Below are 16,210 nucleotides of genomic sequence, written 5' to 3'. Positions count from 1 at the left end.
AACGTCTTCAAGCAACTTAAAGAAGTCCAGACGCTTTTCTTTGCAAGCTCCTTTGACTTTTGTGGTTCGGACTCCTGACATTTCTTTGGAGGTGGAGGAACACCAAAGTAATTGCTTAAAGGAGCTTCTTCGACATCTTTAAGAGTTCTAAACAAATGTCTGTCCTCCTCCAGAAAATCTTATGTATGCAAACACGCGTTGCAACTTCTTATCTTGTGCGCGTTTTTTATTTTGACAGCGAATGCGCACCTGCGGACCACTTATGTGCAGCCCTGGTTATTTAGCTTGTCATATTGCAGCCACAGAAATTCTTTTGTCCATGAAACCATAAAGCTGCACTTTCTTTTTGCCTTATAGCCTGATTTGTCATAACTTTTCCGTTTTGTGGTAAGCTTTTCTTTGGCTGTCACTTCTTCACGCTGACCTGTCTTATTTGGCTCAGCAGAACTAAAATATATATCCTGTTGCTTTTACACACGCACTCACATAACGCTCAGTGATTCTCTGCGCGATCAACCTCTCACATGTTTAAGCTGCGGGAGATTTCACTTGTCATGTTTGCATAGTAAGCTAACGATTGATAAGACGATGTCAGAGGAATTGGTGCGCAATTAATTGTCACTCACCAATCAGTGCTGTCGCTCTCTATACACAGTTCGCGCGATTGCAAAGTGAAAGCAAAAAACAAGCGCAAATTCAAACGCGATTTCAATATGTCACATAGTGGCACAGTGGCTCACCGATGCCAATGACATAATTACCCAGCTACATTTCTGAAAGAATGCAAAAGCATTGGCATATATTTTTCCTTCCTATAATAGCCCGACGGGCAGGGCTGAGATATATTTTGGTAGCCCGACTGGAAAAATCGCTAGCCCCGGGACGTCGGGCTAACGATTTTGCGAGCCCTGCTTTGGAGTATTAGCTGCTCCTCTGCCTGCCCTTGGGTTCTCCATGTGTGCATATGGAAAGGCAAGTGGGTCCCAAACGAGCAAGTGAAAAAAAAGAGGCAAGAGAGGCAAAAGATGCTAAGAGGTAAAATATAAGTCCAGCAATAATTACCTCCTATATTTTTCTATAAGCAACACTTCGCAAAGTAGACACATTTATAAATATTTTATTAAAATTTTTTGTTAAAGACAAACTGAACGCACACAAAAAAATTATACTATTCATATTTATTTGAAAACAACAATCCATTTCTTCCACTTCTACTGCGATTCCTTGTTGCAACTGGGGTCATACATGATATTTGTATTAATTCCACAGAACACCATCACAAAAGTTACCCTTTTATATGTATGTTTACCTCTTTTTTTTGTCCTTTTTATGTATTGTTGTCATTTCTATACAATGACTTGTGCTTTGATATCTTCGAAAGAGAGAAAGAGTTTTTAAAGACATCATTGTCATCAGGATAAGTGTACATAACAGAGGATCGAAATAGAAAAAACGTCGTAAGAAGAGGATATACTGGTCGAATACACACTGGTACAGAATACAGAGATACACACTCACATTGCAGCCTGCCCGACTCGGCCCGAAACTGTCAACAAGAGTAAAGAGTTGTTGTCCCAACCGCTCCCTTCTTCTCCTGATTTTAGGATTTTTAAGTATGCTGTTGTTGCCTTGCAACAAATACAATCCCTGCTGGTAGGCAGAGTTTTGGCTAAATATTGCTTAGCTACAAAAGGGATATCCAGGAGATGAAGAGGGACCACAGGCGGGCCAAAAAAGCAGTGCAGAAAGCCTTAAAATCACGACTGTTGTATGTATTCTTAATATTCTCAGACAGTTTAGGGTTAAGAGCGCAGAGCAGTTCTCCCCCTAACCACTTCTTTCAAAATTTGCTGCAAAAGAAAAGGAAAGAAAAACCGTTGAATACCGGGACGTCCACAGAAGAAATATAAGGTGCATTTGTCAGAAAGTTTGATGCATGTGTTTGCATGTGTGTCCCCCTCGAAATAAATCCATTCAGTAAGAGTTTCAGTGGGTTGATTGCCATTGCCCAAAAAATGTGCATCAATAACAAAAAATGTGTGTATGTGTGAGTTTAGGGGAGATGACTGGGTATTTACATGGACTGGAATGTTTTTCCCGTTTACATATCAGGCATTTATTCAAGAATGTGGAGCTACCTTTGCCTCTGCCTGATGTTAATCTTGGTTGCAGATGGATGCATCGGTTGGGCGGGAGGAGTGCGGGGGTGTATGGAGAGAGGCGGGGCAGAGTTAAAACCAACATTTAAGCACAAAAAAAGAAGAAGAAAAAAAGCCAAGGTGCAAGAAGGCATTCACTTAATGCTGAGCGCAAATCTGTGCCTTCTAAAAATCAAAAGAAAAACAAGACATAATACCACAAAAGTTAAGATAAAAAAGAGGAAAAATCACAAGCAGGAGGCAGGCAAAGAGCAGCAGAGAAAATGTACAAGCAAACTACCATAACCTTAATGTGAATGTAATTCTACATGTTAAGTGCAGATAGATAGATAGATAGATGATAGATAGATGATAGATAGATAGACAGACAGGTTGATAGATTCTATATACTATATGTATTAATATGCTGGGTAAATATTCTGGTAAATCTTCTATGTGTATATACCTCCAAGTAGAGGGGGCTCACTTAGACGTATATAAATAGGTCTAACATAAAAAGCCATATTACAGTGTGCATATCCTCGCCCTAATGTAAGCGATAGCAAAAAACCCATGCTTTACATAGAAAAAGGCATCCACGACATTTAAGAAAAAAATGTACAATTTATGAAACATGGTAACAATAATAATAAATAGTATTATAGGATTGCTGCTGTACACAAAAAAGCAATTTTTAAAATTTCACTCATATAAAAATATGTTTTAGTGCAACCGTACGTAATAGTCATATCCATAACTTCACATCGCTTGTCGAGACTTTTAAGTTTAAGGTGTCCAAAAAAACAGAGAGAGAAAGAAAAAACAGGGATGAAAGGGGGAGGAGGATGAGGGAGGGGGCTGCATTTATTACAAAGCTGATACGTGATAGTATTGTACTTTATTTACATTTACTTTCCTGCTTTGTTTGCTTATAAGAACATAAGCAAAAAAAAAAAAAAGAGAGAGAGATAGAGAGATTAAAGAAAAGGCACACACGTAGCTGTCCGATGGTTTTTTGTTTTTCTTCGTCGTACCGTTTAACTAGAGTCCTTTGTTTTGTTTTTAGCAGATTTTGGTCGGGCTCACGTTGGTGGGAGTTACCGTACATGTGTATGCTCTTTAAAGTCTTTAAATAAGAAAGTCTCTGAGAGCAGGCCCCGTTTAAAACAGGCATGCTGTACACGAACATTAAGAGGTCCGTTTGAGTCTTTTATTTTTCTTTGTATGCATTGTTTTTATGTGTGTAAGAGAGAGAAAATGGGAGAAGAAAAAGTGTGTCAAGTGTGCAAAAGTCAGTTTTTCTCTCTCCTGTTGCACTTCATCCCTTCCTATTATCCGAAAACAAACAAACAAAAAAAAGGAGACATCCATCGTTCTCCTCCTCCCCTTGGTCCTCCTCTGCAGCACTACGACACGTCTTTGCTTCTCTTTGTGCTTTCTGCCTCTCTGTCTCTCTCCATCTTGAGAAGTTTGGATGCCATTGGAGGCTGCAGGCTGTCAGATCCGGGGCTCGGAGGGTAAGGGGATGAGGAGGAGGAAGAGGGCGAGTGAGGAGAGGCTGGGACTGATGAGTGGGGAGGCCTGAGTTCCAGGCTGCTAAAGTGCTGAATACCAGGACCTTGAGGAGGAGATGGTGATGGGTGGGGAGATGGCGAATGGTGTTGATGGGAGTCTGGGGACAAAGCTGAAGGAGAGGAAGAGGAGGAAGGCGCTCTGCTTCCGTCTTTCCCGTCATCCACTCTGCCTCCACCTCCACCTCTCTCAGCTAACTCCTTGGAGTCAATGCAGAGGGAGGCGATGGCCTTTGTGCACGTCTGGATTCCCTCTTCCTGCTCCTGCTCCTGCCTCACGCCTCCTCCTCCTTCCTTCTCCTGTGAGGAGCGGAGAGGTGATACTGAATCCCTCACTGTTTCTCCCACTACTGCTCCATGCCCGCCCCTCTCTGAAAAGGAGGTGAAATGTGCCTCGCTGGTGATGGAGTCCTCTGATATGCTCTTCTGCAGTGACATCCGAGCAGCTTGCAAAGCCCCCTGATGGGCCAGAGGGGTGTTAACGGACGCAGGAACAGAGTGTACAATCTGGATTCCACCGATGGGGATCATTGGGTAAGGCGAGCGCACCTGAAAGAGAAACGTTTAATTCACTCACGTGTTAAATGTCTGATCCCATTTATACTGAACCAAATACTCCACTGGAGCACTTATGCCACTGAAAACAGTCCTTGTTTACTCTGAAGTGAGTAACATTTATACTCTTTTGCAGTTTTGGGAAAAAAAAATCTTTAAAAGAAGAAGAAAAGTTGTTTGTAAATGACAAAAACCTGTTTTCTTAGATAAGTAGATCAATTGTTATCTTCTTCTTTAACCTTTATTTATCACATAACAAAACTCGACTTAATTAACAGAAGTAGCATTGTTACATACAAACTTTTTGTATAAAATGGCTTTATAATTATGGGAATAATAATTTAACAGTTGAGCACTTTTACAACATATGCTTTTTTTCTCAAATTAAGTCAAGTAATAAATGAAATATATAAAATATTACTTAACTAAGGACATAAAAACATGAAAATGTCTTAAACTTTCATTCTTTCAAATCTCCAGCAGGGGTTGATTTTTCTGGTTGCAAACAAGAAAAAATTACCATACATCTCACCGCAGGAAATATTTTCCTGGTGAGCCTCAGTAGCTAGTTTCATGTCTTTAATAGAACATGATGTTCATTTTGTAAGTGATCAAATGAACAATAAAGCATAGTATGATTAATGTGTGGCTACTTTGCTATCCACCTCTTGCTCGTGACAGCTGGCTTTGGAAAAAACAAAAAATGCTAAAGGTTCAAGCTGAGGCTTTAAAACAGGACGGGCTGACATCATGGTGGTTAGGTCCATCTTTTACATACAGTTTTTGTAAAACAATCAAAATCTGTATTATAAGAAAAAAAAATAGAAAAAATACCTGTAGTTGAGAATGTAGGGGAAGGTGACTGAAGAGGACTTGGTGGGGTGGACTAGACTGGTTACCACGGCTACCCTGATCCCCTGATGACGGTGAACCCGGATGCTCCTGGAAGCCAAAGAGAAGATGAAGATGAAAACATGCTGCTGGATATAATCACGAACTGCTGAGTTTACTTGAAAATTTCTTCTACATTTTGACAGGCAGCACATGCCCTCAACATAAATACACATGATTATTGGACAATTCTTCTTACAATAAACACACACAGGAGGTTCTTCAATGGAAATCCAAATCTTATGTAACAAAATAAACAAATGAACCCTGATGAAATGAGCGACGGTGCTGGACAACAGGTGTTGGTACGAGAACAAAGAAATCCAAAGAATGAAGGCTTGCTCAGATTTCTTGTGTATGAAAAATGGTTGTTAAAGCATTAATCAGTTATTTGAAGAGCAGTCAGTTATCCAAGCAGAGTCGCTCTTTGCTTCACGCTTTGTTTAAGTGGGACCAGCAGCAGGAGCTGGAGTTTGAAGTAGAGCTCTTAAGAAGAAAAACAGCCGCGCTATTAACCACACCAGCCAGCCAAGATCCCATTACCACCAAAACCCAGCAGCCCTATCTTCAATCATCCGTCTCTCCAACCCTCTCAGTCTATCTGACTCGCTCTTTATTCCCTCATCCTCTCTGAATGTTTCTTCTGTCTGCCAGACGGCTTCGTCTCTGTCAGGTTCTCTCTTTCATGGCTCCCACTTTCTGTCCTTTTCTTCTATATTCCTAAGTTGTGCTTCGGGTTTTTCACATCAAAACCACAGTCCGCATACTCAAAAGCTCTACCTCAACGGTAGACTTTAGAGAGGCAAATGTTTTTAACAAAACCACAAGCATGTATTTACTGAAAGTGAGGAGAAGTCCATTTCTGTGAACAAAACTGATCAAAATTTTCCTCCCAGACTAATAAAAATGATACTTAAGCAAACTTACAGAGAAATCTGAGCCAAAGAACCTGCGAAACAAGCTAACCTTCTAGTTATGAACATTTATTGTTAAAAAGAGAGAGAAGATATCTTCTGACATGAGCAGCAACAAGAACAGTAGAGTACTACTGTTGACAACTGAGAGGAAAAGGAGGTGGATTTGGGTTGCAAATTGGCTTGCAGCAACATTTCAGAATTTCACATCTCACATCAATGTTCATAACCTAGAGGTAATTTTTCATCAAAACTTACAGTATTACTCTCGAGATCTCGTTTGTTGTAATATAAATAAGTTAAATAAAGGATGCAGAATTTCAAAATATGTGCTAGAGATGCTCGTTCATGAATTCATCTGATATAATTCTTAACCCTGTTTCCAAAATATGCATTAGGTTCAAGCTCACAGTCTAACTATCAGACTGCTTATGTCTCTTTCCTGGCCAATTTCTCTCATGTGTCCATGTTATTCTTTAAAGTTAAACCATTGTCTGTCCCATGCACCAATCAGCGTCAGTGTGGAACTAAAATATTTAAACACTGAAGCATAATCATGAACAAAATCTTACCATCTCCATTTCTGTGCTGGCTGTGTGACGTCCCAGAGCGTTGAACTCTCCTTGACCCAACGCACCAGTCTGATGACTCAGCCTCAGGCCCCGCGCCCCGCTCTGCTGGCTGGTGGTCACAAATACGGACAAATATCACATTATACCTTAATCAAGTGTAAAATGTGCATCTGTTTATCTGTTAATGATACTGAGTAGTTTTAAGTTGAACTGAGGTTTGCTGTTAAGCTATTTAAGTGAATCAGTTAGGGGTACTGGATTAAATGGAAAAGGTTCTTCTTCGGACCTGGAACTTGCTAAAACCATTAACCATTAAGTAACAAAGTGGCTGAAATCATTCAAAATTTGAGCTTACCTTTGGTGGTGAAGGTGTTGGTGAAGTCCTCTGCGAGGAGACACAGGCCGGATCATCCCCCTGTGGCGGCCTCGTGGTGAAAGGTCTCGCTTGTAATCTCTTCCCGATGGAGACGTGGGCCGAGACAAGGGAGAAAGCAGTGACAGGTGTCCCCTTCTTGGGGAAAGGTCTCGCCTGTATCCCCCTGCTGCTCCCAGGTCTCTCTTAGGGGAGATGTGACGCAGAGGAGAAATGTCCCGCCGGGGTGACAGGTGTCCTGCGCGGGGTGAGAGGTCACGACGTGGGGAAAGGTAACGGCGGGCTGAGGGTGAGGAGGATGGGGAAATGGGGGATGGGCAGCCAGAGTTGTCCAAACCGGGTGAGGAAAGTCGTGATGAGGGGGAGGAGAGATCTGGGGAGGGGACGGGAAGGTCTTCATCCATGGAGGAGGAGGAGGAGGGTGGAACCAGCAACCTGCTACCCTGCGGCCGCTGCTGGCCTCTCTGGTACTCTGACTGACTGTGCTCGCGCCTGGCCAGGTCGATAGGCGGAGCCTGTGGTGTGATCTGGATACTCGGCACGGTGGTGAAATAGCCAAACAGAGGCGGCCTGCTGGTGTTTCCCAGGAGGTCGGATGCTGAATGGTAAGAGAAGTGAGGAACAGGTTGGGAGGCGGCCACAGCTGTGACAGAAAGGGAGGGCAGGCCATAAGGCTGCGGGCTGGTGGAGCGCGAGCGAGTCTTTGGGGTGGAGTCACCATCATAGTCTTCTTCGTCGTCGTCTTCATCATCCACCTCATCACCATCTTCTTCACCACCCTCTGAGTCATCAGCATCTGAAAACTGGTGATCTGCCATCTCGCCTCTGGAATTCTTCTCTGAAGACCTCTGGCCTTCATCTCCGACATCTTGAAGAAGAGGAGAAAGCAGCAAGAGAGAAGGAAAAAGAGGAAGTGGAAGAAGATGTGAAAAATATTATAAGCAGGAGATGAAGAGTGAAAAACAGGAATGAAAAAGAGATAAGGAAAAATAATTGAAGGTGAAGTAGTAAGGCAAGAAGAAGAAGAATGGAAGGAAAGATAAGAGACAGAATACAGACACAGGGATAAGGACGAAAGGACAGGAAGAGGAAGAAAAAAGGGGAAAATGGACGAGAAACAACAACAATAATGTATAAAGGAGATGAGGGAGAAAAAGCAGAAACAAAAAGAGTGGGAAGAAACATGCAGAGGAGGCAGAGGAAGAAGAAAAGAAAGCAGAAGGAGTAGAAAGAAGGAAGGAGAGAAACAGGAAGAAGACAAAGAAAGGATAAAGTAAAAGGAACAGGAGGGGAAAACAAGAAGGTAGAAGGAGACGAAAAGGACAATGAAGAACAGAAAAATGAGTGGAGAGAGAAATGGTTTGTATTAATAGGTGACAGAGTTTAGGTGTAAAACAAAACACCAATGAAATCTCATTCCCACCAGCTCAAAACAATAAAACACAATAAAAAGAAAGTTATTTAAACCCTCAACACTTTGGTTTTTCCCACAGGATGGACTACAGCCAAATGTTGGCAGGGTCTTATTGTATAGTAGCAGCAAAGTTACTGCTGGCAGGTAACCAACGCTTTAAAATGCAGCCAGACGATTGGCTGAAAAACGCTAATTCTGGGAATTAAAAAGTTTGTTTGCTTTTTGTGACTTTCAAAAGAGTCCAAGTTGAAACAGAGGCATGTTTTTGTTGTTCAGAGCTTCTTATCTGTCCAGAGAGAGATCGAAAAATATGAAATTGATCTAAAAAAAATAAAAAATAAAATAAAGAAATTCCATCAGCATTTTATTTTCCCCCCATATACAGCTGAAGGAAGAAGTAGTTAATAAATCGTATTTAAGCAACTATTTCAGCGGAAATCAGTTGCAATAACATTGGACTACTTTTCCAGTTAGTCTTATATACAACAGTTTCTCACAAACCACCAGTGTTTATGTCTCAGTGACTCACTCACTGGATTTCTGTAGCGCTCCCTTTCCCCAAAAACCCCCTGTGTATATGTGGGATCATATCCCAATTAAATGGCATGCCAAAACATAGTTACATTTAATTTGGTGGTCTACATGGTGGGGCATTACCACCAGCTACCAGTCCCATTCTGGTTAAATACAATGATAAGGGCTCAGTTCATCCGCTTTTACAAAAATTATGCAACCTACACTTTTTATTCGTAAAACATTTTTTCATAGAAATCTGAAGTGATTGGTTGAGAGATGCTCTCGCTGGTATGTCAGTCAGGTATGACAATAAATGCTTTATACTTTATTTTTTATTTGTTGTTTATTTGGTTGCTTAAATAATTAATTAACGGCTATAGAGAGATATAGAGAATCAGTGGATCCATTCTTTACAAGAGCAAACTAGATACCAAGATGCTGTCCATTCAGATGTTTAAAGAACAAAGTGTAGCAAAGATCAGCTGAAAGTAATAACTGCGAATGGTGAAAACTCCATAGATTATAAAAATAATCCCACTAATTTCCAGCTTCATTATCAAGTCATCAGGAGATTAACGGGAAATCGAGACCACAGCCCCGAGAGACAGCTGATGAATATTTCATGGAAAATCATATTCATTCATCAATATCAGCCTACGACAGGTTCGCCAGTAATAATTTTCAGATTATTTCCACATCAGCACATTAATAGCACGGCGTATTCCTTGGCGTATCCTCATGAACCTCGTCACCGAGGTTGACTGGCTAATATTTGTTTCTTTTTCTAAGCTGTAGCTTTAAATTGTTCCTGGAGTATTTTAAGGCCATAAGAGGTGTTTTTAAAATATTTTTTTTAGTCAGCTTGTGTGTCAGGTGTGGTTGTTTGACATGGATGCTGGCTGTCAGGATAAGCTCTGCTTTCCATTACACTAATTGTCTCTGCACAGCTACACCGAGCCAAGAGCTCTGCAGGCTGCACTCAATAAGACAGCAGGATGTAGTCCAGCTCAAGAAGTGTGTGTGTGTAAATGCATGAGTGTGTTTGTCTCCTACCTCCTTCGTCTGCCTCAGTGTCCTCAACAGAAGACATGGAGACTCCCAACTCCAGACACTTTTTCATATGAGCCTTAGACTTCATGTGCTTCGTCAGGTTTCCTGCAAAATGCGCACACACAAGCATAAACACCATTTAATGACCCTTTGACTAGTCTTACTGGAAACCACAGCTTGTTGGGCTGCATCAACACAAGACTGTAAAAGAAAGGATGAAATGGAAATAGAAGCGGATGAAAGAGTGAGACCGCAAGATTGCAATTTACAAATAATATATAATTTATAACAAATTTAATTTAATAACAAAATTACTCAACCTGTCTGGACTCTGCTTCAGTTGGCAGAAAGTATAGAATCCAAAGATACACATGCTTTACATGTGAATTTGAAAATCTATCCCGTGGATAATGGCTTTTTATTAAAGATCACATATCGGGTAGTCAGCATCTTTAACCTCTGATATGATGGAGGTTCCTGCTGACCACAGCTACAGAAAAACAGCTTTTCTGCATGTTTTATTCATTCATTTAACCACTTAGTGCTGCGCCTTAAGAGTTTTCCTACTAAAAGTCTGCCATAAAAAGCTGCTAACACCTGGAAAAATGTTTAGTGTGATGGTCAAGGAGAAAGTTTAGAAGATATTAATGGAGATCTACAATATCCAGTGGTTACTGCAGTTATAAAATGAATCAAACCCCGGCCTTAATAAGTCACTGCATTACTTGCATACAGAGATAAACATAGTTCAGTCAGCAGCGCTGTAGTCAAAAGAAGATTCATTTCCTCTCTACTAACTTATATTTGCCAGTATAAATGCAAAAGAAGCAAAACCCGAGCACGGATCAGAGCAGACATCAGCGACAACAGACACAAAAAAGCACTTAGGGCGGAGGCGGGTTGCAAGGAGGGTTGCAGTTGCACAGTGACTGTAGCCAGGCTTGCTCATAGCATGCTGCAAAACACACAATATAAAAGAAGCCACACCTTTCGTCTTGAATGCAAAGTTGCAGAACTTGCAGACGTAGGGTCGGATGTCGGTGTGCGTTCGGATGTGTTTCTTCAGCATGCTAGGCTTCTTGCAGCGGATGCCACACTCTTCGCAGATGTATTTCCCTCGTCCGCGACCGCGGACGTAGACGTAGTCCTCATTGGATTTATAGCTGGAGGAAAGAAACAGTGCAGCGATTAGGTTTTTTACATTTTTGCAAAACAGGCACTTTGTTAACACAATAGCAGAAACAATTGTTAACAATGAAGCCATGAAAGTGAGTTTCGCTTGTAATATCATAATTTTGTTCTGCCACAGTTGTTATTTATGCTTATGTATACAGTATAAAGATAAATAATGTACTGCTATAATATAACTGCCAGACAGCCCTCTACGGTTGGCTGTGATTCAGTTCACTTCATCACAATTTATTTTTCCCAGCGGGACAATTAAAGGCTGGCGAAGCAGTAAACGGATACACACATACAGCACAATGCTAACACGCACATACAGAGGAAGACACCAATCCAGTTTTATATTAAAAAATATATGACACATGTATTCCAATCTTCATTGGACACTCTATTCATGGTTATTGAAAATCTTTGTCCTTCACCACAAAGAGGTCAGAGGTCAAAGTCAGAGACACAGATGCTTGCTGACACAGAGGTTCTGGTTAAATAAGACTGAAATGAGGTTTCCTCTGCTCAGATGCATCATAGGGCTCAGAGGCTGCAGTAACCATTCATTCATGTTTAAATCTCATCACCCCTGCTGGGATGGTTCATATAGTGCTATATTTTACACCTTGTCATATGTCACTCCGCGGAATTTTTAATTTCCATTTGCAGTCATTTCCAATTGCTTGCCTCAAAGCTGAGGTTAGTCCCATTCATTACCCAACCACTGCATGCCACCAATAACCCCTGGTGACACGATGGACACCAGAAGGACAATACACCCACACCCCTCAAAAAATGCTCAGGAATGACTCAAGGCACTGATTTGGCCTGTACACTACCACAATCCCACAATCTGAGCATTCGCTCGAACGATTCCAGTGAAAAACACAATCCACAGAAGTCCCAGTGACGTTAAACAGATCTGATGGGTCAGAGGTATTCTGGCAGCTTAGGGGCACCAACATATTGTCAGGCATTATCAGTTTTACTCTGAGGAATACACCACGTGTTTGCCTGTGATGTTACATCTCTGATTGTTCATCTGTCTTTTGCACAATCTCAAGTCACACATTTGGCATAAACAAAGTCTTTTATTTTGAAAATAAATATCATCGCCACGCCCGTCTCTGCTCATCAGCTCTGCACATCTTGACGCAGCTTCTGTCAAAAATGGAGAGCGGAGAGCCGCTTCTGGGATGCTTTCGAAGCACGCTGTGAAGCAGCTGGTGGCGTATTCCACGGGGGTTATTGCCACAGCTGATCATCGTGTGTTTGTAGTAAGCTGCAACAGATTACTTTGTGTCTCACGATGATTACCATGATTAATGTAAGCAGAAAACAAGCCTGCTGTCTTTTATTATCCCTGTGAATTCTGTTGACCTGGTCATAACCTCCATACAGATGCAAACTTTCTTTGTTTTAAGCTAAAACGGGAACCACTGGAGCGTTCCACTTCTGGCTTTGTTGTTCATCATCTTTTCTAAAAAAAAAAAAGATAACCACAGTCCTTCAGCCAGTCCCACTTATTCTTTTACAAGATTTCTTTTTTTTAAGCATCGCTGTCAGTCGTGATTTTCTATCCCACATGAGGCTTTGAGTGAAAGAGCGGACACTTGGCAGTGGGATCAGTGCATGTCTGCCTGAGTCTGTCAGTCATGGAGGGAAGTTACCACCAACCACCAGTCAAATTCTGGTAAATTCTGTCTGTTTTTGCTCTGCCGCAGAAGCATCGCATTTAGTTCAGTTTTTTTGTACTAAAGAAAAAAAAACGAATAAATCCTTGTGGAGGAGTAGCAAAAGCTGCTGGAGGATTGTATAGTTTCCTGTTGTGTCTGCAGTGGCTGGAGAAGTGGATAATGTGTAGTTCAGGGCCTCATGTGTTAAAGGAGGTCAAATATCAGATACATCAAACAATCCATCTGCAGCAGCGAGGGGAAATTTGTCTTTCAACTGCACCGCGGACTGGGAAATACCTCTGAGTGCTCGTCTGAGCCGAGACGTTTGCACAGCTGTGTCCAGTTACCAAAAATGAATTATGATGATTATTTCGTTTTATTCTATTTTATTCAGGGCACACGGTAAGATCATAAAAGCAGATTCACTTTCAAAACTACTGAAACGTTCGACTGACGGCGAAACGTAAAGCCAGTAAAAGATCTGGTTCTTTGGCCAAAATTTGCACTTAATGGATTTCTGTCATAGAGAAAGATTTCACCTCAGGTTTCTTTCTTTTTTTAAGGTATGGTCTGTTTGTGTGAGTGTATGTGTGCATATGTTTGTCTTTCCTGTGCACTCTGTTTGTGTGCTTTCATCCACTTATTCCTCTTAAGTGTCCTTTGGGGACACCAGAGAATTACTTCACTGTCTGCTGCATTTAATAACTCCCCTCCCTGTATATATGTGTGTGTGTGTGTGTGTGTGTGTGTGTGTGTGTGTGTGTGTGTGTGTGTGTGTGCGTGCATGCGTGTGTGCGTGTGTGCGTGTGTGTGTGTGAAAGCGAGAGAGAGAAGGGGTATATTTGAATGTGTGTGTCTGCACCGTCTGTTCCATTCGGTAACCTTGGTCTTACTGTCTCTACTGTAGGCTATAAAACATTATGACACTGTGGGAATGTCTCTCTCTACAGGGGTTAGCTTTAACTCCCTCGTACAGGCTTTATTTGACCATTGAATGTACACTTGAAAAAAAAAAATCCCTTAGTTTTCTATATGGAAAATAAGCCAGATGTGAGTTTAATGACAACACAATAATAAACAAAACATTTTCTCTGCTTCGTCGCTGGATTTGAGTAACTTTCAGGAATATAAATAGAATATATAAACTTTGACTGCTCAGCAAAAGATGCCAGCCTTCTCAAATAGACGCAGACATGCAAGCCAATTTATGATTTAAAGCCAGAGTAGATTAAAGATTTCATGATTCTTTGCATACTTTGTGCTATAGATACATTTTCTTTAACCAAAAAAGTTTCATGTGGCCATATTAACCTATTTAGGAGCCTCAAGGTGCTGTGGGCCCCTTTTCATCCTCTGTAAATAGATTCTACCTTCATACCAGGTTCCTGTAAATAGTGAGAATGTATCTGCTGTACTGAAACATTCTTAATATGTCTCTTTACTCAGCTTTATCGTGAATCTATCTGGAAATATTCCGCCAACATGAGAACAATATAAAATAAAGCAATTAAAAACTTTATGCACCCGACAAGATGGAGTCCTCTCACAGTATCAGATGCTGGAGGTGTCTCACATACATGCACACACACAAGCTAAGAATCCTTAATTGTTGGTGCAGCCATGGTGGCACTGGATGCTAAATGTCCATTTTTTATTCTTTTCCCCTTGGACGCCTGCTCAGGTTAACTTGTTTTTCCTTTCTGAACTGAGTGTTTACTCTTGTATTTCACGTCTGCTTCCTGCACCAAATGACAGGGTGTGCATCAGAAGTTAGTGAGGGTTAGCTTACCAGGGCTACCCTTGGAAAACCCCAGAGCCTATTATAATTCTTGTGAAATGATGATCATCCAGTGTTTTTCATGTGACCCCCAGAGGTCTTTTCCAACCATTCATACGTGACTAGTTTGGAGTGACAGCCCTTAAATGCGGTTCATCACGGCACAATTGCCAACGAGTATGTGTATCTTTGAGCCGCCACTTTGACTGAACAACAGTATCTGACACTCTGAGACTAAGAAGGAGACATATTTTATTCAATTTTTTAAAAACACATTAGTTTAACATGGTTAGATTACCCCAGGCATAAACTTTAGTTAGTTTAGCTGGTGATAAGTTTTGCACCTGCAACATCTGTTGTGCTGAAACAATACCTCATACACTCATTTTTTGGGGAACTGATAAATTTATTTGGGAAAATACTGAACACAAGGATGAAAAAGCTAAAGTAGGGTTTTAACAACAGTTAAAGATTTATGTTAAAAGGAGGGGCAACGTTTGCTGTAACAATGTGATTAAGCAGTTCATCTGCTTTGAGTCAAAACCAGAAGATAATACTTAAAGTTATGACTTCTGCCAAAGATTTTCTGCTTTCTTTTTTGGCTTCTGCTTTTATTCATCAGCTGACTCGTGTTCACAAAGATGGATGCAAAGTCGCTTAAAAGAGCTTTCTTATCTCATGCAGGAAAAAAAACCCTTTTCTAAAGCTCTGGTGAATCTGAACTTCCATTTCCAAAGTGTCCTGCGTTTTGTCATCGCTGTATGGTGGAAATATTTTTTCAGTTGTGTGGGAGTAAACGAACTTTATGCAGTTGTAAAATGCTGAAACTGTTCTCTAAAAACAGAAATTGGCAAAAATGCACCGCTTTCAGAAAGGTGCTGCACATTGCAGTAATTTATTAGAACTGCAATCGCGCATGAAGTCACAGACAAACAATAAACTTTGAAAAAAAATCTATAAATAATTTTGAATAAAGGCAAAAAACTCGTAAAAGTGTTAAAACTAAAATAAAACATTGCGCCGAATAAATGAAGTAATCTAATAGGATTTTTAAAAAAGCATTTCTCCTCTCAGCAACTAACAAAAGAAATAAATACTGAAGTTGTTGGTGTCAGAAAAACTGCGTGAAAAAGGCTTTAAAACACAACTAACGAGGGACAAATCCCACTTCACACCAGTCTATAAAACTCAGAGCAAGAATTATGAAAGTTGATGTCCAATTACAGCAATGCAGCCTGAGTCGTTAGCCTGTGATGGGTTTACCAGGCTCAGGCTCTTGGCCCGACTCTCGCAGGCACAAATTAAGCCCAAAGAATAGGCTGTAAAGGGATAAGTCTTCTTTTTTTAATACCTAAGAAGATTTTTCTGACTAATCATGATGAGGCAGATGTCTTTACAGTTCATACAGAGGTCACCAGTGCTCATTTTTATTGAATACTCAGCTGTTAGGATTAAGAAAAAGACAAAAGCAGCTCAGTATTTTGAATCACGTACTTGTAACAAATCACTTTTCTGTATGCAAGTTTTATGCCTTATTCTTGAGTTTCTAAGGGAAAAGCATTAATACAAATAATATCATAAAAGTGGTTA

At 40.8% G+C, this 16,210-nt stretch overlaps 1 protein-coding gene across 3 annotated transcripts in view; it reads right to left on the bottom strand.

The window, feature by feature from the left end:
- Positions 1 to 1,163: 1,163 nt before the first annotated feature.
- hivep2a (HIVEP zinc finger 2a) overlaps positions 1,164 to 16,210 on the bottom strand; it is a 122,215-nt gene continuing 107,168 nt past the window's right edge. For all 3 annotated transcript variants that reach the window (XM_035908984.2, XM_006793511.3, XM_006793512.3), the window contains 6 exons: positions 10,982 to 11,157; positions 9,998 to 10,099; positions 6,997 to 7,882; positions 6,642 to 6,750; positions 5,099 to 5,206; positions 1,164 to 4,258 (listed from right to left, as the gene is read on the bottom strand). In XM_035908984.2, the coding sequence (XP_035764877.2) occupies positions 3,545 to 4,258; positions 5,099 to 5,206; positions 6,642 to 6,750; positions 6,997 to 7,882; positions 9,998 to 10,099; positions 10,982 to 11,157 (2,095 nt within the window). In that variant the 3' untranslated portion in view covers positions 1,164 to 3,544. The remainder of the gene's footprint in view (positions 4,259 to 5,098; positions 5,207 to 6,641; positions 6,751 to 6,996; positions 7,883 to 9,997; positions 10,100 to 10,981; positions 11,158 to 16,210) is intronic.

This window comes from Neolamprologus brichardi, chromosome 15, assembly GCF_056152115.1.
Source record: "Neolamprologus brichardi isolate AB-2024 chromosome 15, ASM5615211v1, whole genome shotgun sequence".
Lineage (NCBI taxonomy): Eukaryota > Metazoa > Chordata > Actinopteri > Cichliformes > Cichlidae > Neolamprologus > Neolamprologus brichardi.
This window is presented reverse-complemented; position numbering and strand designations above follow the sequence as displayed.